Source organism: Hirundo rustica, chromosome 6 (genome assembly GCF_015227805.2).
Source record: "Hirundo rustica isolate bHirRus1 chromosome 6, bHirRus1.pri.v3, whole genome shotgun sequence".
NCBI lineage: Eukaryota > Metazoa > Chordata > Aves > Passeriformes > Hirundinidae > Hirundo > Hirundo rustica.
In genome coordinates, this window is record NC_053455.1 from 62,740,356 (window position 1) to 62,764,096 (window position 23,741).

The 23,741-nt window shown below is 41.8% G+C and overlaps 1 protein-coding gene across 9 annotated transcripts in view; it reads left to right on the plus strand.

Moving 5' to 3' along the window:
- ANO5 (anoctamin 5) overlaps nucleotides 1-23,741 on the plus strand; it is a 55,934-nt gene that overhangs the window by 19,609 nt on the left and 12,584 nt on the right. For 7 of the 9 annotated variants that reach the window (XM_040066033.1, XM_040066036.1, XM_040066031.2 and 4 more), the window contains 11 exons: nucleotides 4,695-4,808; nucleotides 9,959-10,027; nucleotides 10,543-10,827; nucleotides 11,278-11,391; nucleotides 14,020-14,135; nucleotides 15,461-15,595; nucleotides 16,789-16,894; nucleotides 16,988-17,048; nucleotides 19,307-19,458; nucleotides 21,956-22,030; nucleotides 22,680-22,902. In XM_040066033.1, the coding sequence (XP_039921967.1) occupies nucleotides 4,695-4,808; nucleotides 9,959-10,027; nucleotides 10,543-10,827; nucleotides 11,278-11,391; nucleotides 14,020-14,135; nucleotides 15,461-15,595; nucleotides 16,789-16,894; nucleotides 16,988-17,048; nucleotides 19,307-19,458; nucleotides 21,956-22,030; nucleotides 22,680-22,902 (1,450 nt within the window). Of the gene's footprint in view, nucleotides 1-3,599; nucleotides 3,645-4,694; nucleotides 4,809-9,958; nucleotides 10,028-10,542; nucleotides 10,828-11,277; nucleotides 11,392-14,019; nucleotides 14,136-15,460; nucleotides 15,596-16,788; nucleotides 16,895-16,987; nucleotides 17,049-19,306; nucleotides 19,459-21,955; nucleotides 22,031-22,679; nucleotides 22,903-23,741 lie in introns of all 9 variants that reach the window. The other 2 variants (XM_040066030.1, XM_040066037.1) reach the window with 1 other exon arrangement.

Genomic DNA, 23,741 nt, shown 5'->3' on the forward strand with positions numbered 1-23,741 from the left:
ACTGTGGGGGATCGTAAAAACCCTTCCATGGTATATTAATGTAACCTCTCCACTTTCTGGTTAGTCACAGCCAGAGGTGCTTCCCTGTGCTGTAGCTAATGAAGCTGATGGGTTCGTCCACCTCTGCTTGTTACTGAAAATGCTGTTCTTGAGCCCCTCCCCACAGAAGAGGTGCAGGATGCAGAAGCAGAAGGGGAGGGGTGCTCAGGTCTGCACCTGCAGCCCCTGCCCTGTGGGGTTGGACACTTGGGAAGCCTGGGGGTCCCAGGCGTTGAATTTGGGAAGGGTTTTTCTGAGCATAACTGCAGGAGCTTGCAGGTTTCTGACTGAATAACAGTCTGAAGAGTTTTAGTCCAGAACAAGTTTCCCTGTGTTTGCAGCGTGGACGCAGAGAGAGCCAGGATATTTAGTAGCAGAGTGAGTGTATTTGGAGGAAGGTCCAGCCTACGAGGTGAGAGCTGTGCTAAGTGCCCTCTAAGGATACGTTTCCTGTCGGATGGATACCCAGGAACAGAAATCCCTCGGAGTCCCATGAAGACATATAAGATTAAATAATTCAGGTACAGGCTGCAAGGCATGTTTGTTTTTTGGGTACTGTGGTACCACTAACCCTCAGGGGGTGGCTGCCCACACTGTCAGTGTGCCAGGGGGAGCAGAGAGGCCACGGAGACATGGAGCACAGTGCTCAGCCTCAGTCTGGGCACTCTCTGTGCCAGGGCCGGGGGTTGCTGCCGCTTCCAGCAGCTGCTGTACCCTCTGCAGCTGTTTGCCTTGGCCCTGGAGCAGTGTTTTGGGGAGCAGGACGGCCAAGGACTCCTCAGCAGCACTGAATGGCCACCCCAGGTGGGTGTGAATGTCCTGTGGGTGCCAGCCAGCGTTGGAACACCGTGCCCAAACCAGTGTGGGCAGAACAGACCTGCCTCTTACAGCCTTAGCTCATCTTGAGCTGGGCTTGTTTTCCTTGCTGACACCTCTCCTGTGCCCTGTCCTGGTGAGTCAGGGTGTCCTGCTGCAGGGCTCTGGATTGTGTCAGGGGTCAGGATTGCAGGCCTGGGTGCTTGGAGGGCTGCGTGGTTGGACGTGGTCCAGTACCCCGGCCTCTGCTGCGTGTCCAGGCAGAAATCATCACCCACAGTATAACTGTAGCTATTCATGTGACACTGTGTGAGTTCTCTAAGTTTGCACTTATGCCACATGAAAAGAAAATGTCTCTTCATGACAGCATTTAATTAGCACATGTGTCTGCCAGCTGAGTGGTCACAGTTCTTAGATAACTAGACTGATGAGGCTGGAACCAGCATAACAGGAGGGCATTATTTGTGTTTTGAGTAGTGGAGTTTGTAACTTGCTTTGCAGCTGATGGATTTATTCAACTTTTTGAAAGCCCTGGTACGTGCTCAATGTTTGCAGCAACATGATTTTGTAGAATCCTGCAGTGAGCTTAGATTGGAGGGGACCTCTGGATGGCTGATCTCCTGCTCAAGGCAAGCCTGGTTTCAAAATTGGATCGGGTTGTACAGTCAGTCCTGGCCTAACTTGGTCAGGCTGTGTGACCTCTGAGGATGGGAGACTATGCACTCACTCTGGGCAGTCTCTTGTACCCATGCCCACTACCACAGCCTCACATCCAATAGGAATTCCTCCTGCTGTGACTTGTGGCTGTTGCTTCTTGAGTTGTCACTATATGCCTCAGGGCTCCACCTCTTCTGTAGTTCCTCATTGGGTGTCCCTTAATTACTGAAAAGCTTCAGTTATCTGTACTGTGTTGGGAAGTTTGGATTTGGTTGCTTGTATTGCTGGAGGGACACATTTCAGACTATTTTCTGTGATGAGCTGTAACTTCCTTTAATAACTGTGGGTTGTCCAGGATCATTAACTGCATTTGTGCAGTTCTGGAAAGAGCTGTTAAGAAATAAGATGTGCAAATCCACAATGTTTAATGATTCACTGATAGAACCAATGCAGATTACAAACTTTTTATATATGTTGGACTTGTAGGTGCATGTGTATGCACAAACCTTCATGGATGTGCAGGACTGATCTTGTTCTTGTGAAATCCAAATGTGACAAAATGGAAAGGAATAATTTATGGGTTTAATAAGCAGGCCTGCCACTATCCACAATGAACAATCCTGTCTACAGAAGAATGAAGTCATGAGTATTCCCCTTCTAAAAGCAGATCTGACAATGATCTCCTTAAATTGATAGTCACACCTTTAATTACTGAGGATTCTGATATATCATAGGAAAAAAAAAGCACATTTTGATGGCAATAAAGATAAAATACTTCTTCAATTGTATTGAATAGTCCAATTATAACTATGCAACCCAAACAGTTCGGGGTATTCCTTTGGCAGGAGCTCTTTTTTGAGGTAAGTACTGCTTATGGTTTTATTTCTTCTTTGTGTTTATGAATTCCGTGCAATACAACAAATTCTGTGCTCTTGAGGTCACTCTTTTTTAATCAGTGGTTGGGGCAATTGCTGACTCTAAGTTGTTAGAATGCACATTGTTCACTTTGTGTAATGCTGAATAATTACAATACTGTTGATTCTGTACAGATAATAGTGTGCTTCTGTGCACTGTTTTAACGTGATTAACTTAGTGTCTGAACTTGCAGTTTGCATGTAGTCACAACTATATTTGCAAAGAAAGACCTGAACCTTTAAGTAGAAAGTAGAACAGAAAAATGCTTTTTCCTTTCTGCTATTGGATTCTGTGATTTTTGTGAGCCTTCTTATCATGCAAGGTGATGTACTGCATTTGGAAGCAAAAGTTTTTCTGAGGTAGCTGTCCTGATTTCAGCTATACCAAGTAGTCTAATTGATCTGCTGTAAATATTTCTCAAGAAGATAAACAGCAAAAAACCTTAACAGAATTGCTGAAGAGGAAAGGTGGGTGGCAGCATTTTCAGGAAATCATTTCTGTAGCTTTTTTGGTGCTGCTTTGATTTGCCACAGGGTTTTGTAGCTCCCCAGGGCTGGGATGGGAGCACAGGAATTGTCCATAGTGCATGGCTGCTTCAAGTTCTGATTTCAGCAGTTACCACGGTGTCTAATGAAGAGGCACAAAGTTGTGCAATGCTGTGGAACAACAGGATTTTCAGTTATTTTTATTTAATTTCAGCCTATTTAAAGATTATGTCCTGAATTATGTGGATAGTATTACTTGTAATTTTGTCAGCTCTGGAATTCCATGGTTGTCATTTGTCTGTGTCCCACTGGGTCTGACCAAACACGAGTGGAACAGAAAAATGCATGCACTATGCATGAGCCAGTGTTTTGGTACCTTTGCTCTACACTCAAAACCACTCTCTTGCTGCTCTGTTTTAAATCTGCCTAAGTTTCCAGATGATGGCGAGTAGTATTACAGGAGTCATTATCTTAAAACATATTTTTACTGTCCAGACATATTCCAGCCCAGCTTTTGCCTTTAACAAAAAAGACATGAGTCACGTTATTTGATTTGGTTTTTCTGATTGTTGGAGGCTTTTCGTGGCTTTAAAGGAAAGCTTCCCTGTAGCTGGGGGGTATGTGCTTGAAGCAGCTGGTTCTTGGAGGGAAACAGTGTGCCTGCTAACTGCTTGTTGGTTGTTCCAGCAGAGTGGAAGGAAGTATAATCTGTTCCTGAAGCGACGTCTCAGGGTAAAGCAGTGATGCATGCTGTTGCAGGTGGCTCTGCTGCAGTAATAACATGCTTCACTGTGTGATGCCTCGTGTTAACTGGGAGCAAGGTTCACAGTTGCCAGTAAATATTCTGTGCTTTCTCAGGGAACACCTGCATCCTTGCATGGTATGAGAGGGAGAAGGTAGAGACATAGTACTGTTTTGTGCCTACTCTAATAAAATAAAACACCAATTCAGCCCTATATTCTGAAGAATAAGAATAATAAGAAACCCACGCTATACAAACAGGCTTTTGCTGATAAGTGTGGCTGAAAAATTAACACCGACCTTCCTCAGCACATTTACATTTAAACTGCAATATTTGCTTCTTTGGAAAGCACTTTGCTGTATGTTTTGTCTGTGATTTGACACAGCTGAATACAGATGTGATATAAATACTATTACCTGATGAGTTAACTTCCCTAGGAGAGTGGGGTTACAGTCTTTTATTTGCCTAACATTAATTACTGTGGTCTAACAGTGAAAAAGGTGGATGTTGTAACTATGACGTTCTGTCATGTTGGTAAATTAAAGTATGACCTTTAATAGATCAATTGGAGTGCTAATTGCCCTGTTACATTGATACCTTTTTATCTTTTTTATCTTCTGTGAAAGTAAATACTCAGTTGAAATATCACTCTTGTATTTTTGTGAGCTATTTTTACATGTGGTCATTGCTGGGCCATCTGTCTTTGTGGTGGTTGATTTACTGAATCTAGTTATGTAGAAGAAAATGCATGGAATTTGCCTTTTGCTACCTGCTTCAAGTTTTCACAAGTATTGCTACGCTAACATATGTATATTTATTTTCCCTGTGTTTTATTTACATGTAATGCTTGCGGACATATGTGGGTATCTTGGAAGTTATTTAAACTTGATGTAGCCCTTGTTAAGACTTGCCCAAATATATCTTGAGCTGTAAAGAAACTGAAGAACTGTGTCAGTATGGGGAAACTGGTTTGCCTTCTGTTATGTTTTAGAGAAACATCAATGCTCGTTTTTTTATTCATATGCCTGTCTCTTCTACAGATTGATAAAAGACATCAAAGCAAAGATTCTATTTTCTTCAGGGATGGTGTCAGGAGAATTGATTTTGTTCTCTCCTATGTGGATGATCTTAATAAAGAATGGGAAAAAAAGTTGGTAAGTTTGTCTTTTTGAAGTCCTCTTAATTTTTATTTATTATAAGGTGAATATCAATTACTAACCCTTTCAGATAACTAGGCTCATCTGGAGTAGAGTTTAGCTAAAAAAGATACAGCTATGTGAAAAGCAATTCCATGTGTGGAAATGTCTATGTAACTTACTGTTGTTTTTCAGGACCCAATTTTATTAGATCTTTGTGTCCATGTTTATTGAATTGATCACTCTTCATTACTTAATCTGAGCAATGTATTATACAGTAGAGCAAAGTAATCGAAATGATTTTGCTTTTTCAGGTAAGTCTGGCTGAGACCTTGGAGAAAGATTTCTAAATATTTGTACTTGTAAATACTTTCAAATGAAGGAGGGTTCTTCTAAATAAGCAAAGATCATCTAAACAAGATGTAAAAATAGTTATTTTTTTCACACCCTTAGCCTGTAGTTAGAGGAGAAATAGATTCTTGGAAGACGTGTTTGTTACATGCTCACACTGGCATGAGGTCTAACTTGGCTAACATAAATTCAGGCTATATAAAAAAATCAGGCATAATGAGAGGCAGTCAAGACAACAAGTTTTATCTAGAGAACAATATTTTAAAAAAAATAAGTATTTAATTTTCTTTCTCTGTATTCACTGCCTTCTTCAGATTCAGGAGAGGTTACATTTACAAGCTAGTCTCTCCAATATAGAACTCCAAAGTTTATTCATGATCAAAAAAAAATTTAAAAGGGGACATATCAAAAAAACTACATTCTTAAGCAATCATATTATTCTCAGAGATAAGGATATGTGAAAAGACTAATTATACCAATGCTTATGACAAAATCATGATTGAAGCTATTGGTCTTTGAAGCAAAGAACAGTTACAGTCCATATCTTGTCATATTGAAGTATTTTGTAATAAAAATTCGAATTTCCTTTTCAGAAATACTGCAAGATTGGGCTGTTAAAAAAATTTGCATATTGTTTTCACTCTTTTGTGAAAAAAATACTGTTTTCATTAAGAACTTCGGCTACCTGTCCTTGCATCCAAATACAATCCAGTGTAGAACACAGCCCCTGGCATCCTACTCTTACTACCTTAAAAAAAATCCAGAAATTTGTCGTGTCTGTTTGGTGCTTTTCCCAGACTAAGCATCTCAGTCAGCATTGCTCAGCTAGCCACATTCTAGAGTTTTTCTTGGGGGACCGGGTTATTTGATAGCTATGATACCACAGGTTTATAGACAAGCATTATTTTTACAAACTCACCCTGACTCTTTGTCAGGCTGTATTCCCAGCTAGATGCTTTCCTCTCCCTTGAAGCAAAATGCATTTGAAAAAAAGACCACTCAGTGTAGAGAGAAGAAAGCTAGATACCCATGCAAAAATTTTGCCAAAGCAAGTCTGAAATTTTCCATTAGCTATACTTGAATCCTTTAAAATGAGGGAAGAAGTGAATACTGTTTAATGTTTCAGGTGGGAAGGAAAGCGAGTCAGGTGGTCAGTCTGGTCACTCACTCGTACTGTGGGCAGCAGTTTCCTTCTCATTGCTTCGTGGGGCATTGGGGGGTGGTGGGGATCTTTGCCAGACCAGAGCCTGTGCCCATGGGTGCCATTATTGACTGAAGGATTCAGGGGGCAAAGAGCCCAGGAGTTTGGAGCTGATATTGTCCTTCCTCTGAGGTAGAAATCCCCTTCCTAGGAGAAGCATCTGTCTGTCAAAAGGCCTAAACATCCACGTTAAGTCTTGTGAGATTTAACTCTGTGTCTGTTCTGTGCAGAGGGGTTGGTGGCCCCTGGAGGAAGCTCGGTGGCCCTGGAGATCAGCTCTGTGGTCACTGGATGAGCAGTCATGGAGATACCAATGCTTTTTACACAGTTCCTGGGGCACCTGCTTTTGCCCTGTAATTATGTTCAGCATAGGCCTTTATGCAATTAGCATGTCCATAAATTAGTGTGGACTTCCTAAGTGCTGTGCTGTTGTCTTTGTGGTAACAAGATTTAAATATTGATGAACTGCAGCCCCTGGAATTTGTCTGACATGCATTGTACTTGCTATTGTACAGTTACCCAGGAAAGAAATGTTTCTTTTACAGTGTAGTACAATGATGCAGTAAAATGGAACAGCTAAGAATAGAAATGTTCATAGGAGGAGGATGTGACAAAGGGTTTTGTTTCCTGGTCTCAAGGAAACAGCTTTATTCTGCATTTCTAAGAACAGAATAAATAACTCCTTTGTGTGTTTCAACATAGCCCTGATACAGATGTAAGAGACAGTCTGTTCATCTTCTCTCAGTTTCATGCAAAACAACTTTCTACTTTTTTGATATTCCCCGATAGATTCCAGCTTTAACACTGTTTTGAACTTAGCTTCTATAAGCTGCATGAATAGATCCAAACCCCAAAGATCCCGGAACAATTTTTTGACAATACTTATTGACAATACTTAATATTATTCCTTAAAGCCTCCAGGACATGTGGAAGTATTTCACCACCATATAAAATGTGTGTGACCATGAAAAAATAAATAGAATTTATAAAAAGATCTAGCAAAATACTGATGTGTGACCAGGACAGTCGTTATTGTCCATAAGTATAGTTCTTCCCAAGAACTACAGATGGGAAGCCTTCTGAGAGGCAGCTGAGGGCACTTGGTTCGTTCAGCCTGGAGAAGAGGAGACTGAGGGCAAATCTCATCACATGTACAATTTTCTTGTGAGGGGAGGAGGGAGAAGGACCAATCTCTTGTCTCTTTGAGACCAGTGAGTGGCAGGGCTCAAAGGAGTGCCATGAACTGAGTCAGGGGAGGTTTAGACTGGGTGTTAGGAACTAAAGGTTTTTTACCCAGAGGGTGGCTGGGCACTGAACAGGCTCCCCGGGGCAGTGGTCCCAGCACCAGCCTGGCAGAGCTCAAGAAGCATTTGGACACTTCCAGGCACACAGTGTGACTCCTGGGGATATCCTTGCAGGGCTCAGAGTTCACAGAATGTGCTGAGTCAGAAGGGCCCCACCAGGAGCTGGACCTGCACTGTTACCTGCTGTTGTACCAGCATGGTTATCACAGCTGGGCTTAGAGAAGTTCTCTCTTCCATGGGCACCTGGTTGTGCAGTGTTCCATTTGCACTGGGCAAAGCAGTGCTGCTGGACTTTGCATCTTGTTTGTTAATCTCGGTGGCACGGTTCCTTACAGCCCAGCGTGTGTGAGGTGATAAAGTCAGTCTGTGCTTACCCACATGATGTGAGATAGCCACAGAATATGCTGGATGTGATGACTTCAAGGGCTTCTCTCATGCCTCTTTGACTGCAGAGCGGCATCTGGAGCAAAGTCAGAAATAGATGCACCGTGCATGGTTTGTTATGCTTGGGGCAGTAAGCTTAAAATTCTAACAAATGCACATTAAAACCAGCCAGCTCTGGTCCAAGGATACATTTTGACAGTGACATGAAGAAATGCACTATTTGTCAAGAATAGGGGGAGGAATTTCTGGTTTTTTTCAGCAGCAGCAGCAGATTGCTTTCCTTTTAAAAATGTTTATCCCATTGACTGGAAAGTACAGAATGTTGCATGGTTTTCAGGAGGGGGCTTCTGGGAGAAGAGCAAGGAGCATGATTCTATTAGAGCACTGCAGTTCATCACACAAAGTGTATTGTGAGGAAAGAGAAGTCAGGTGGGGCCAGACCCTTTGGCTCTGTGTGCTCGTGAGCTGCAGAGAACCCTTTGAACTGACTTGCTTTGGCTCTCTTGCAGTGTTTGCTGCAGGAACAGTGCACACCAGCTTGCTTTGTTAGGGGAAAAGGTAATCCAGAGTAGCACACAGCTCTGGATGCTTAGGCTTGGGTGTCAGCTTTTCTGTAGCACCTTAACAAATGTTCTTAATTCACCTTTTGGTTGTGGTGTTCTCTACCTGATCATCATGTCAGCAAACCAGAGTTCTCTGACCTGCTTGTACTGGTGCATTTAGGCAGCTTTGGAGGAAAAATAGTGCATGGAAATGCTTTTGCCCCCAGCGTGTGCTAGAACTCAGGAGTTATCATGTTCACAAGTTCATATAGTCCAGGGTCTAAGTTAATATCTAGTAATATTTGGCAAAATCAGGTGTGACACATGAAAATGAGAGGCCACTAACGCAGGAAAACACTTGAGGGCTATGAAAGCAATTCTTCAATCTGCACTCATTTATCTGAGTAGGTTATGCAAAAATGGCAGTCTGCTCCTCACAGGCATGCAGGAAAAGAAAACTGGCTGAGAACTATCGTGTTTTGGGTTTTTTAAGTATGTTTGGAAACTGTTAAGTATGTTTTCAATAAAAGAAACATTAGACAGCCTGGCAGGGTTTAGCCAGAAATAAATTTATGGTCTAGCTTGTGCATTTTAAAGGGGGCTAAGGCTCAAAATTTGGCTTAATTTACTGTTATTCTGGCAGTTCTTCAGCAAATTCTAAATAATTAAGAGGAAATCAATAGTCTCTCAATTTTGCTCAGGAGCAAAAATTACACAGAGAAGGAGAGGAAGAAAATGTTCTTACCTAAAGACAGCACTTAGGAACTGCTTTACAAAAGAGTTCAAGAAGGAAATCAAGCTCACACAGGTGATGCAGCCACCACACAGGTTCGTTATCTGTGCATGAAGTCCGTGCTGACTTTATGCAAGCTAAGCACACGTGGTGATCTGCTGCTCTTATCAGTGGTGTTTGTGAAATACTGTTTGATTTGTCTGTAATCAGAACTCGAATATCTGCATTGTTGTGTAACTAAGTATACAAAATAAACACATCAGGCTGCAAGCAGTCAGTCTCTCCTGTGCTTCCAGAATTTTTCTTTTCACCTGTTTCTTGGAAATACAGCTGAACTCGAGCATGCCCCACACAGCAGCCTCCTCAAGTCAGGAGTGCTCCAGACACAAGACATCAGTGGCTTCTCTGACCCAGAGAGCACAGAACAAACCTTTTCCTGCCCAGTCAGTGCAGTTCCTGGTGGCTTCCCACCACAAAGCTGGCCCTCACAAACCTCTGCACGGACTGGTTTTTGTCTGCTTGCTTTGAGGTGACGTAGCCTAAGGGGGTTGTCATCAGGGAAGCCGGGAGAAGTGGAACCCAGTGAGTCATCGGTGAGTGAGCAGTTAGTTGCTAACTTCGTCATTTACTAAAGAGTCTTTGTTTCCCTTCAGGAAAGGAGAAAGGAATTTGAGAGCAACCTGCAAAAGGCTGGTTTGGAGCTGGAAACAGAAGACAAGAAGGTAAAAAAAAAAAGGAAAGTTAGGACCAAAAGTTTAGAAATTAATAAACCACTTTCTTTCTTTGAAAAAAATAAGTCTTGATGAAGTTCAGACTCTGTAACATCCATAAGTAGGGAATTCACTAAGCAATACTAAAACCCTTCTGATTGCTAGCTTCTGCTGTGAATGCGGAGCAACACTAGAAGAGCATGCATGTAATGTGAGGGTATGATAAGATTACACTTTGTGCTTCCAGTGTAATGAGAACTTTCAGGCTTCAGTGTATGAGATTAATATAGTTTGAAAAGCCTTTCTGAGCTTTTAGTAGTGCAAAGGTTATTTTTATGAACAGCCAACCACTCAAAGCTTTTCAGTAATGAACACATGAACAGAAAGTCCTATTTCCCCCTCCTTGTTTGTTTTTAAGTCCTTTAAAAATACATAAAATGCAATACATTTTATAGGAAAAATATTTTCAGAAATCTCACAATAAAACACGGTTTGATCTGATGTCCGATTTAACTGCTCTGGAACAGGAATCTGAAGACGGCAAGATTTTTTTTGTGAAGATCCATGCGCCGTGGGAGGTTCTGATCACCTATGCAGAAGTGCTGAACATTAAAGTCCCCATCAGGGAAAATGACATTCCCTCCACGGTAGAGAACCCCCTGGACTGTGTGCTTTTCCCACTCAGGCTGCCCGAGAAGGTGATGCACCCCGAACCGGATTATTTCACAGCCCCCTTCAGCAAGGACAAGCAGGAGCTGTACCTCATTAATGATGAGAGCACTTTCTTCTCACCTTCCATGAGAAACAGAATAGTACGTATGGGAACGTGGCTGCTTATCCTTACATGGAGATTTACAGCATGATCAGAACATTCCTGTCAGGAGGGAGTGAGGATAGGAATCTTTACAGCATAATCAGAACACTGCTGTGAGGAGGGAGTGGGGATAGGAACCTTTACAATGTGATCAGAACATTCCTGCGAGGAGGGAGTGAGGATGGGAACCATGGTAACTGAGGTGAATAGAGAGAGGCCTGGGTACCTGTGCATCTTGCTTAGAAACATAGACTAATTGTTGGAACTGATCTTCTGGATGTCTGCAAGGCAATTGTGCCCCCAGTGTTCTTACATGGGATAAGGCCTTCTGAAGGAATTCTTTTTGCACGTTGTTCCTGCAGATTTACGTGCAGCGTGCGTCGTTGTAGGTTTTTATTAAATGGCCTTAAAGTAGGAAAAGTCTGAAATTCTCATCCTTGAATCTCAGGTTAATTATATTCTTACACGTTGCCCATATGGAACAGAAGAAGGGAAGAAAAAATTTGGGATTAAGAGGCTGCTGAACAATGGCACCTATACAGCTGCATATCCTCTTCATGATGTGAGTATTTCAGCTTTCTGTTCCCTTGAGCATTCCCCAGTGTTTGCACTCTTACCCGCTGTGACATTTGCTGTTTCAGGAGATGTGAAAATACACTCAAACCTTTCAATTTGTCCCAGTAATTGATTCTGTTTTATGGCACTCAGAATTTAGCTGTCAGCCCTGCTGTTTGGCTTTTATGTGCTGAAATGTTTCTTCCTGTGGATCATGTGTCAGTCACATCATTTTTTGGAGACTTGCTCCGTCATATTCCTGTAGTGTTGATGACACAAGCCACACAGTAGCACCTTAGAGTACAACAGGGATACAATTACCCCCTACTGCAGATGCCTACATTCAGCAGAGCTGGTGCTTAGGGTGTGTACACACACCTGCTGCACTTGCACAGGAGTACACAGTGCCTGCACTTAGAGGAAAACCCTTGGCATCACACCACTGTGGGGCTGAGGTCAGGTGAGCTGCCTGAACCCTGCACTTCAGCGTGGAACGGTGACATGTCCCTCTCCCAGTACTGGAAATGTGGGAAGGAGAATAAATACGGCTTAGTTTTGCTCTGAGGTCAGTTTTTAATGTGACACGTGTGGGTTTAGTCGTGAAATTCCATGGAGAAAACAATAGAGAGATGGATTCCAGTGTTTTACATGAGGTGTTTTGCTTTAAAGTTTTCTTTCCTCCTAAATGTTGCATTTACCTTTTTTTTTACTTAAATTTTTTACTTAAATTCTCTCCGTGTTTTTTTAATGGGTATTTCAGATGTCACTATGCTTTAGTGAACCTGAGTTGCTTATTTATACCTCTGATTTCTACCATAAGATCTTTTTAAATACTGTATCTAGATTTATATTTTTAAATATTTGAAAATATTTTATTTTCCTTAGAAAATAAAAATAAATGAGTGAATTGACATTCCTTAGGTTTTCAGGATGAAAGTTTGGCTGATTAGGATGTAGAATGCCAGTCTAGGCTGGGAAGTACTTTATACTGTTGGGACTACCAAAACCACAGACAGTAAAAAGCAAGAATCTTTTCTATACAACTACAACTAACTTTAAATGCTAAGATGTCTTTATGAAAATATTCTGAAACATGTGAGACAGACTCAAAATCTTTGTCTAAAAATAATTATTTAATCTTTCAGAACATTTTCAAAGTACAAACTTTAGGTTGTTTAAAATTCTGTTGGTTGCTTCCTATTTGGCCAGCAGGAGCAGGGATGTCATTCTTCCCCTGTACTCTGCACTGGTGAGGCCACACCTTGAGTATTGTGTCCAGTTCTGGGCCCCTCAGTTTAGGAAGGACGTTGAGATGCTTGACCATGTCCAGAGGAGGGCAATGAGGCTGGTGAGGGGCTTGGAGCACAAGCCGTATGGAGAACGACTGAGGGAACTGGGGTTGTTTAGCCTGGAGAAAAGGAGACTCAGAGGTGACCTTGTCACACTCTGCAACTTTCTGAAGGGTGGCTATGGTCAGCTGGGGGTTGGTCTCTTTCTTCAGGCAACAACAGACAGAACAAGAGGACACAGTCTCAAGCTGCGACAAGGGAGATATAGGCTGGATATTAGGAAAAAGTTTTTCACTGAAAGAGTGAAAAAGTACTGGAATGGCTGGCCTGGGGAGGTGGTGGAGTCACCATCCCTAGATGTGTTTAAAAAAAGACTGGATGAGGCACTTGGTGTCATGGTCTAGTTGAGGTATTAGAGATGGGTTGGACTTGATGATCTTGAAGGTCTCTTCCATCCTAAAAATTCTGTGGTTCTGTGATTTAGAAGTAATTTTTCATATTTTTCTTTATGATTGAGACATTCCAAACAAAGAAAAACAAAGACTGCAAATTGAATAATTAATATAGCCAAATATTTCTAGAAGCAGATTTCTGTGGCCCAGAATAAAATTTAAAAAGCTGTTATAAACTGTGGTTAGTTTGCACTGTTTAATTTCTAGGAAAGTGCTGGAATTCCAAAATTTTCTTCGTATATGACACTTAAGATAATGACCAACACCACAGTCTTAGGAGGGATGCAGAACTGATGCCTTGGGAAGGCTGAGCCAGAACAGAGACTGGACAGAGCTGGAGAATGAAATAGATATTTATTGAAAGGCCTTTAGGTTACACCTTGGGCAGGACAAGAGCCTGGCCAGGGCTACACCCAGGGTGGAACCAAAATGGTCACAAAATGGACAGCTGGTCACAAGGTCTCACACTTAGATAAGTTTTGGTCCATTTGCATATTGGGGTTTAATTGTCCAGTTCCAGCTCCAGGTTATGAGGTCCCATCCTTCTTGTTCCTCCCCTCAGCCACCACTGTTTTTGCTTTTGGGGCTGAAATTTGTCCTTGATGTCCAGCAGGAAAAAGGATTTGTTTTGTGTCCCTGCTCTGTGAAGAGAACACTTAATATTAACACTTAATACTAGCACTTAATAGTAACACTTAGTAACTTATGAACACTAATGTGAGGCTCAGAGCTGCACCCCTGGGCAGCACAGAATCTGAAAAACGTGTAAGCTACAACTTAGGGCATGATTTCCCCCCTTCAGACATCATCTTCCTCATGATTCCTGTTTCTCTTTGGGTGTAGCATTTGAGCCTGTCGCTGAGGTGTTTTCCCCTCCCTCTGCTTTGCTCACAGTGCCAGTACTGGAAGAAGGCCAGTGACCCAAACTGTGACAGTGAGAGGTACACGCTCTACATGGAGTGGGCACGCTTCCTGCGCTTCTACAAGGAGCAGCCCTTGGACCTGATCAGGTGGGATAAAGAACCCCAGCTGCCTTCCTGTGCTTCTTGCTTTTCACTCCTGTGCACTGGATATTCATTGGAACTTGGTCCTGCTGGGAAATCTTTGCCACTCTCAAGATCCAGTGAGAAGTGGATATTCCTTGGGCTCTGTGTCCTGAGAGGACATCACACAGCTTTCTACTGGGAAGTGGAAAAATGCTTTATCTCAATTTGTGTTAGCTTAGTACGATGGCAAAAAAGGTAATTAGCGATTGGTTTTGAAGTTCTCTCATCTTCTCCAATGAATCTTCTCTCTCCGAACAAGCTAATAAAAAAGTATTTTATACATACTAAGTGACTAAAAGTTCTGTCTCTTTATGCTATTGGTATGAAAGCAAACACTTGGGGGGAGGAGGAGTGTTTTAAAAGTTTCATTTTGATTCTCATTCATTTCCTTTAGTGTATGTTAATAAAATTATCTTTGTACCTTTTAAGATTTAAGGCTGCTTTGCTGTTCTCGGGATCCAATCTCAAATGGGGAAAAAAAGTAAATACTCAAACCGCTGCATTAAATTTAGTACAGACAGGCAAACGTGAAACCATTACACAAATCAAGCCTCTTTCCCACCTAGCCAGTCCTCCTGGGGTCAGGTATATTCTAGATAATTCAGCTGTAAAGAAACACCTACATAGATTATCTCAGATTTTTTTAATCGATCTCTGCAAAAAAAGTCAAAGATTCATTTGAAATGTTGAAATTTCAACTCAGACTTGAAAAAATACTGGTAAGATCCATTTGGAAGCTTGATTCTTAATTCTAACCCCAAATTTAAACTCACTTAAGATCTTTGATCCAGCTGATGTGGTACAACAGAATGTTGCTTTGTTCACAGGAGACAGTTCCTTGTTTGTAACATGAGTGTCTATTTATTTCTGTGGATCACCTATTTGTTCTAACCACGTGGTCAGAACTGTTGTGCTGTTTGATTTGTGTGACTCCTTGGGAAAATCAGAAAGTAGATCTTCACTTGCACTATCCTGCAGAAGAGAGTGATTTTAATGTTAGTTTCTGCTAAGAGAAAAAAGGGACAAAAGAGGCTATGTATCCTGATCATTCACCTTGTTCGTGCAGCTTGAGTAACTTCTCATGGCCAGCTTCAGACCTCATTTTCCACAGAACTTCAATGCATTTACTCTTCTGTTAAAAGAGAATTTTGCCAAGTACTTCATTTTACTCTGGCCAGTTTGCTCTATTACTCTTTTTACTCTATTTGCTATTTTGCTCTATTTGCTCTAAATTTAAATTTTGCTTTGTCTTCCTGCTAATTGCATTTTTATTTTGTTTTTGTATTCAGAAAGTACTATGGTGAGAAGATTGGGATCTATTTTGCCTGGCTAGGATTTTACACCGAGATGTTATTCCTTGCAGCAGTTGTTGGCTTAATCTGTTTTCTTTATGGCTTGTTTACAATGGATGAAAATATGAGCAGGTAAGTATAACACTGAAAATCTCCTGGGCAAAAGCTAAGCAATGTGAAAGTTTTGGTTTTGTAAAAAATATTTTATTCTTGCTGTTACTCAACAGGTAAAAAGCTTTTAAAGTTAGTCAGAGCAGACAAACTTGCTCTTCAGCTGTCTTTATTGCCTGAGAAGGTGGTGGATCACTAATGCAGAAATTGTAACTATCAATTAGTAAGACTCAACTTGTAGGTGAAAAGCAATATTTTGTTGGCCATAGCTTTCTTATTGGAGAAGCAGCAATATATGAAATCCTAAGAGTATCCCTTGGAGCTCTCAAAATTGTTTGTTTATTGTTACCTTTAGCTCAGCTGTTTATAATCTTGCAGAGCAGGCTGACCTTTTTGTGTAGGTCGTCATTTGTACAAATCAAAAGCATAAGGAAAACAGATCAGCAGTTTTCTTCCATCAAAGAGGGATCCAGTATCTTCAAAGTCACAGTTTGGGTTTGCTTTTTAAAACAAGCGTAGTATTTATCAGGAGTCCAAAGATGTATTGTTTTCAGGGATTGGGGGTGGGGAGAGGAAAAGAGGGTTGACATTTCATTGCTCGCTGTTTTCTGTAAGAAGGCTTCCATAAAATTTTGAGTTTTAACCATAAAAGGTGACTAACCAAGTTAAGTCTCATCTAGTCTGTTGAATAATGTAATTTTGAGGCTTGCATTTTTAGTTAAGAATTCATCTGGGAATACTGTTACATGTATTGAGATTTCTCTGGGTACCAAAGGACTGTGATAGGATTCTAAATTTTACCCACTGTCATTGATTTGAAGTAGCAAATTTTACTGTGGCTATGGAAGCTCAAGTGGTCTCTCTTCTTTTAGAAAAAGTATTTTGATGTCATTGCTAACCTGATGAGAAATAACCATTTATACCTTACCTGAAAGCAGTGCACGTGCAGTACAGCTCCTGGTTCACTGCTGGTAGAGCCTAATTCCCCACCCTGAGGGGATTGTTAGTTCTACTCCTTGTAGCAGCTGCTGCCTTCTTGGCCTGACCAGGCTCTGCTTAGCACCGGTGAATGTGACAAGATGTGGCATTTAGCTGTGAGGCTGCCAGTGGTGAGCTTTGGGCAAATGAAGCTCCTGATTATTTTAAAATAAACTTCATATAACAGCTTTGAAGATGCTGTGAGAACAGATAGTTGACAATGCTTTCCTCCTTAGCAAAGAAATCTGTGACCCTTCAATTGGAGGAGAGATCATCATGTGCCCACTTTGTGACCGAGACTGCGAGTACTGGCGGCTGAACACCACGTGCGAGTCCTCCCAGGTCTGGGTCTGCTTCTGCCGGAATGCCGCTCGGCGTTCGTGTTCATCTGAGAGCTGCCGTGGTACTAACCTCTTCCTGGCTCTTCTCTTGCAGTATTCCCATTTGTTTGACAACGTGGCAACTCTCTTCTTTGCCATTTTCATGGGTATATGGGGTGAGTGCGTTCGATGTGTTTTATGTCCGGCAATAAGGAGATCTTGGCCGAGCTGCTGAGGGATGCTGGAATTGGGAAGAAGGGGAGTAATGGCTCCACCTTCTATCCTGCCTCAGGTGCAGGAGTGATGAACAAGGGAAAATCATTTCAAGTTACAGAGGAATTAAGACTTAAAAAAGCCCAAGCAGGCACCTAGGATGCCGAAAGAATATTGTAAGCACTGTGTACTCCTAAATGCTAACGTTTGGTTCTTTCCTTAGTAACCAGAGGGGTCCAACCTTACACAGCCCATGTGAGAGTCCTCTCTGCCCAGGCCTGCACATCACCGGTGTCCCAGTGGGAGGGGGGAGCCTTGTGTCCCTTCACTGCATGGATGGTGCTCCATCACTGGCCCATATTAGCTGTGCTTCTGGGAACAGAAAGTTCTCCTCCAGTGAACTTCAGGCATTGTAGCATGTTTTGATGATGTAGAATTAGGTGGATTTCTGGCCTCTATAGTCATAGTTTTACACCTGTGATACTCAGGTTTTCAAGAACATTGTGTTGAATACATGTTCTTTTCTTCAACTCTGTGAAGGTTTATAAATTCACGATAGCATAATTATTGTTTATTTCCTTAAATACAATTCTCTGCTTTCATACTGTTTGTGTGAAATGTCATAATTAAATTTTCAACTTGTATATAGATATTTCATTAACTCGCAAAGGTTCTTTTGTGCTAATAGAAAACCTGTGTATTTTTTTTATTAGCAGTTCTAACCAGTCACTTCTTTCATCTAGAATTACTTTTTAAAATCTAATAATATCTTTGTGTGGCTGTTTTTACTAAACTTTTCTTGGTTTCTAAGCACTGGCATTTGTGTGCCACGGATTAGTCATTCAGGAAGCACCAGCCAAAGAGTTTAGAACTGCAGGGAGATAAGCTTTCCTGTGTTTGTCTAAACCATAAAACTTTCCCAGTTCAAATAAGAACAGTCAGATTACAAAATGTTTACATTTTAAAGTAGTTTATAAAGGGCTCTTTAAATGTTATATAGTATTATACATTTTATAGTTGTTTATATATGAAATCAGTTCCCTCTAATGTCTTAAAAATGCTTGGCCAGCCCAACTCTTGATCCTATGAAAATCATCAGACATTGACTGTCTTTCAAATGACCATGTGTCCTGGTTTAGGGCCGATTTGGGAGGAGACCTCTGAAGGGGTCCCTCTAGAAGGCAAATTCAGTTGGCCCCTCTTCCCACCGATTCAGGAGACATTAATCTCCTTGGAGAAAAGTGGAGAAAAACCTGTTTATTTAACAAGCAAAGTGCTCACAAGCATAGAAAATAAACACTGTTAAAGAGTGGAACCTCTTGCTGTTCTGAAGAGATGCACACTCACACAGTCCTTGCTGTGGGTGTAGCTGGGCTCACCCAGTCTCTCATCAGCCCCTCCAGCACTGGAAAATGCCATTCTGGGCCACAGGTGTGAGCTCCTGGTGCTCCTCTGGGTTTTCAGTCCAGAGCAGGTTTGAATAGTTCCAGGAAAAAGAAAAACCACAGTCTGGGGAACTTTTCTGCCTCAGCCAGCTAAAAACTAACTTTTCTCCTGCTCCCTGTCTGTGCTGCAGACAACACAGTCCATGAGAAAGAGGGAAAGAATGCTGTAGCTCATATCTCTGTGTGTTTGAATCCAGCCACTCAGACATTGCACTGCTTCTCCTGCTGCCCCCTCTGCCCTCAGATCTAATTTTAAAGGCACAAAACTTCTTTCTGGGCTAAACAGATGAATGGGGATACCATTCAGCATCATAAAGTCACCCTAGGGGACGTCATGATACCATATCGTGATACCCAAAAGCAGCAGAAATGTTTGAACATGTTACTTGAAAGCTGTTCTGCTTATCTGTTATAATAGTTATTTTTATGTTGTAGGTTTATACACAGCAGTTAGTTGAATTATCAGGTTTTTCTCTTAATTCTGCATTGCTGTTTGCATACACAGGGTAGTTAATTGAACATGGTCACCATAACCATGGCAGTACCCAAAATCTTGTCCTGCCATCTTCCTTTTCATCCACTGCTGGAATTCAATTAGCTAATAAATCACTGGATCCGTATTGTGATCTTATCTGTGAACTCTAGTAAGCAGTCAGTAAAACTGAGTCACACTAAGGATAATGAATAAACCACAGAAAAGAAGCCAGTGCAGATGTTTAACTTGGTTCATGAACTTGTTCACCTCTTGACTCTATTCTAACAATTGCAAATTGTAGTTACACTTTTCTTGGAGTTTTGGAAGAGGCGGCAAGCAAGACTGAAATATGAATGGGATTTGGTTGATTTTGAAGAGGAACAGCAACAGCTCCAGCTGAGGCCTGAGTACGAGGCCAAATGTACCCAAAAGAAGAGGAATCCTGTAACTCAGGTATGAACATGCTGCAAAATCACTTGTATGCTGGAAGTTTCATAAAGTGGAAATTGATATATTAAATCAGGAATGTAAGGGCAAAGTTTATGGCTTTTACCCACTTTTACAGCAAGTTTCACAATTCAGGGTAGCAGTCTCTGAAATTTTCATGCCTTTAAAACCACTTTCTTATCCCTACCCAACATATGAAGAAGCAGTCACCATGAGCCAAAGTGATAAGTTGTCTAGCTGTGGTTTTGCTTCTGACACACAACCACTTTGTTTGGGGAGCACCAGAGGGGTGAAGGTTGGCAAAGTCCTTTCTCTGAAATGTAATTGAGATACAATTAGTGACCCTACTTAACCCTGTTAAACACTCTGCAAAAATATTAGATGTTAATTCCTTTCATTTAAATTTATTTTAGGTAGGAGTTATTTGACAAATTTCAGGATCAGCTGGTTGCACTCCAACACATCTGCCACACCCATTTGATGTATTTTTAAATCATCTTTTCCCTTTTATAGAATTGCATATAAATAGCTTATTGTTGTTAGTCCTGAGTATACTTAGATAACAGTCTTCAGAAAAGAAATAGAAGCTTAGCCAGAACGTGGGAAGAGTCATTTTTCTATAAACAGTAGCCATGTCTTTCAGGGCTAGTCTCCTTAATCTTTAGGAAATACATGTACTGATCTTATTTCTCACAAGAGAGTGTTTTTCCCCTTCCACACTTGCTGCATTAGTTGTGCTGTTGTAACTGGTGCCGTGTACCTTGCACAGAGCTCCTTGATAACAGTGCACTGTGTTCTGGAGTGCAGCTCTGCTGAAGCACTAATTTGTGCATGTTGAGGTAAATCCAGCAGGATGTGCAGGCCCTGTGTGCTCTGTGGGAGGGTGATGGTGTCAGGACAGGGCAGGAGCGGGTTAGCAGTGCCTGTGTCCAGCAGGGAGCAAAGCCTGCAGCCTGGTGACGGGACTCAGCTGGAGCACGGTGCAGCCAAAGCCTTGGGTGTGCTTGTGTAGCTGTCCTGGGGGAGGAGATTGTTCTCTCCCTAAATTAATCCAGATCCCTTAGGTGAGAGAGGCTTTTGTGAACTTCGTTTGGGAAGTAGAAATGGACTGTAACGCGCTTCTCTTAGCTCAGTGTGAGATACTGCGCTCTTCTGTACTTTCGAAGTATGCATTAACAATTGCCCTAAACATTCAATGACTAGACAAGCCTTTAGTTTATGACACTTCAATTTACTGTCTCAGTGGTTTTTCAGAAGCTTTTTTGCAGCAGGGTTTATCAGTGATCCTTATCAGTACCCAATTATAGGCTGACCTGTACAGGTAATAGTAGTGTAATTTCCTTATGCTAGAGCACATGCTGTACTGAACGCGTGAAAGCCCAGTGCTTTCAAATAATTTAGTTCTGCAGTAACCAGTAAGGTTATGTGTGTACAGGACAGCGATTTTCCTTGTGTCCCACAGCTGGGTTTGCTTCACTCAGAAAATTATTTCGTTGTTATTCATGATTCAAAGTTGTAAGTGCACTGAAACTGAAATTGCTGGTCTTGAGGCTATCATTAATGTACTTCTTCATGGTGCTAACTAGATCATAACTAAAATCTGGGTTTGCTGACCACAACAGAATTCTAATGTACATAAGTACTGAATTATTTGATTCAAAGTTAGGCTCTGTCATTGCACGTTACTGCCTATATTGCATTTGGGGTTGCAGCCATCTGCAGTACTCAGTGCCACTTTGTTCAAGAGGAGTCCAAGCATTCTACAGGGCCTTGTCCCACAGATTTATCCAATTCAGGTTATTTGTCACTGGATCTTCTTCCATTGGCATTAGTTCTTAAAGAGAAGATTCTTTTGTAAAACATGTACTCTGATTATTTTAGGATCTAGAAGTGGTTGCAAAAGCTTTACCATGAGCATTGAAGATTGTTCTTGTGTTGTCTGGGGATACTGGCCTGGCTAAGACCCAATTGCCTGGTGCTGCAGCAGAGCTTGGCAGCTAGATTCATAGCTATTTCTTCAACTAAAAAAAAAATTGAAGGGATGGAGAAAAGTGCTCTCTGACTGGCACATCCAAATGACAAGTTTTAAGGAATCTCAGCATGAATAATTCATAAAACTTGAGTCCAGTTGTGGCCTCAGCAGTTTGACAGCTAACCTAGCATTACAGTAATGGTGGTGGCCTGTCCATCTCAGGAAGTTGGCCCTTTTCCTTTAGCTACTGATTGATTTTGCAAAAGTTTTAACCATTCTTTCCAGGTACTGCCTTTACTTGTAGCAGTTTTACAGCCACTTTTGTCCTGATTTTTTTGCCCTGCCCTGTCCCCCCGACCCCCAGCACACTCAAAATGATGTCCATGCTGCCATTTGAGAGAGGGGCAGGGTTCTGGGTGGTTTCCCTTGGCTGTGAGCACTTTTCACACTGCTGCTGAGAGCTCTGTGTGCTGCTGGATGTTGGAGTAAGATGTGAGATAACATGAACTGTGCTGTACTTGACTGTTTCAGGAGATGGAGCCTTATTTGCCTTTAACTAGCCAGGCCGTGCGATTCTGTGTCTCTGGAGCCACAGTGTTGTTCTGGGTGAGCATCTTTTTGAATCAGCATTTTAACATGTATCAGATGCTGATCATTACCAGTCAGCACATTAACACCAGTTGGTTTTGATCGTGATGTTAATACATGCTTTTATTACTGTTCTGCGGATTTCATGCTGTCATTTAAAGTGCACTTCAATTCTGATTTTTTTTTTTTTTAAAAAGGCCCTGGAAAACTGTCATTAATTAGTAATTTTATTGAACCTTCTAGCATGGGGACAACTTTCTCTGTGACTTATTTGATGTTAACAGACATACTGAAAAAATTATAGGAAAGGCAAAAAAAAATCACAAGATGAATGCAGAGTGAGTTTCAGAGCCGACAGTTTAATCTAACTTGTTCTTTCCATCTCCTATCTATACTCTTCTGCACTTTCTCAGATAGCAGTATTACTGTCAGCTTTTCTATGTTAACAGAATCATTTTGTTGGTTTTAATGTGCGTAATACAACTGTGTTGCCTGTGTACTTTGCATTTGCTGAGCTCATACCCACAAAGAATCAAATCTAAATAACAGAAAGCGTGATGGTTTACGCCTTGTCCTTAAATCTGCGTGCAGACACCGTATGCAGTGCATGTCTGTGGCGCGGAGCTGTGCTGTGCTGCAGGTGTTTGAAGCCTCCCCTGTCTCCCAGGTGTCCCTGATCATAGCCAGCATGATAGCCGTGATCGTGTACCGCCTGGCAGTGTACGCCGCCTTCGCCAGCCTCATGGAGAACACGCAGACCCTGCAGCCCATCAGCGGCCTGCTCACCCCTCAGCTGGCCACCTCCGTCACGGCCTCCTGCCTCAACTTCGTCATCATCATGATCCTCAACTTCTTCTACGAGAGAATAGCCATCTGGATCACTGACATGGGTAAGCACAGGAGCCTGGAGGCAGCTCCTGGGAGGGGTCCCAGTGGAAGATCCCAGTGAGCACCCTCCGGGTGCTCTGGGCTGTTCTGCACGCAGCGGGAGCTGGCAGCGGTGACTTGGTGTATCCATGGCCACACCGAACGTTTTCCCTGTATTTCAGTAGTTCTGATGTGATACGATCTTACAGGAGGCCAGAGTGCTTTGAGCCCCAGGAAGATGTGTAAGATGTATCAATCTCTGAGGGTGTCCGGCCCTTCTCAGAGTTGGCTTAATAATCGCCAGATGGCTCCCTTGGGTGTGTTTTATGAAGCAAAAGGCTTTAATAAATGAGAAAATAACAAATGATAAACAAGCAAAAGCCATTCTCAGGTGTGGGAAAGCCCCTTACACCTGCCTAAGACACCCCAAAAGCCATGAGCATTTCTGTCCTCCTTCGTTTTAGGAGGGCTTGTGGCTTGCTGCCAAATAGAAACAGCCAAAGATCCAATAGGTGCCCCAGTGCTGGCACTGGGGCTACCACGGTGAGAAGGGCACAGAACTTTCTAGCTTGGCTTCCTTCTTATGTTCAGAGATGGACTGAAACTCTTTTCCTGAAAGAGAATCATTTGCTTGGGTGTTGGAAACACAATGCAATGCTCATAACCTAGTTTCTCCTCATGTAATTCTTGTTTATATTAGAACTAGTTCTAGAGAGACAATCACAGACCTGAACATAGTTAAAAATCATCTTGAGTCACCAAAGCAAGATCAGACTGTCTTGAATTAGCAGTATTTTGATTAGAAATCCTGTAAATATATTTGAAAAAATAAATCACAGCTATCCTTACAAGAAAAGACTAA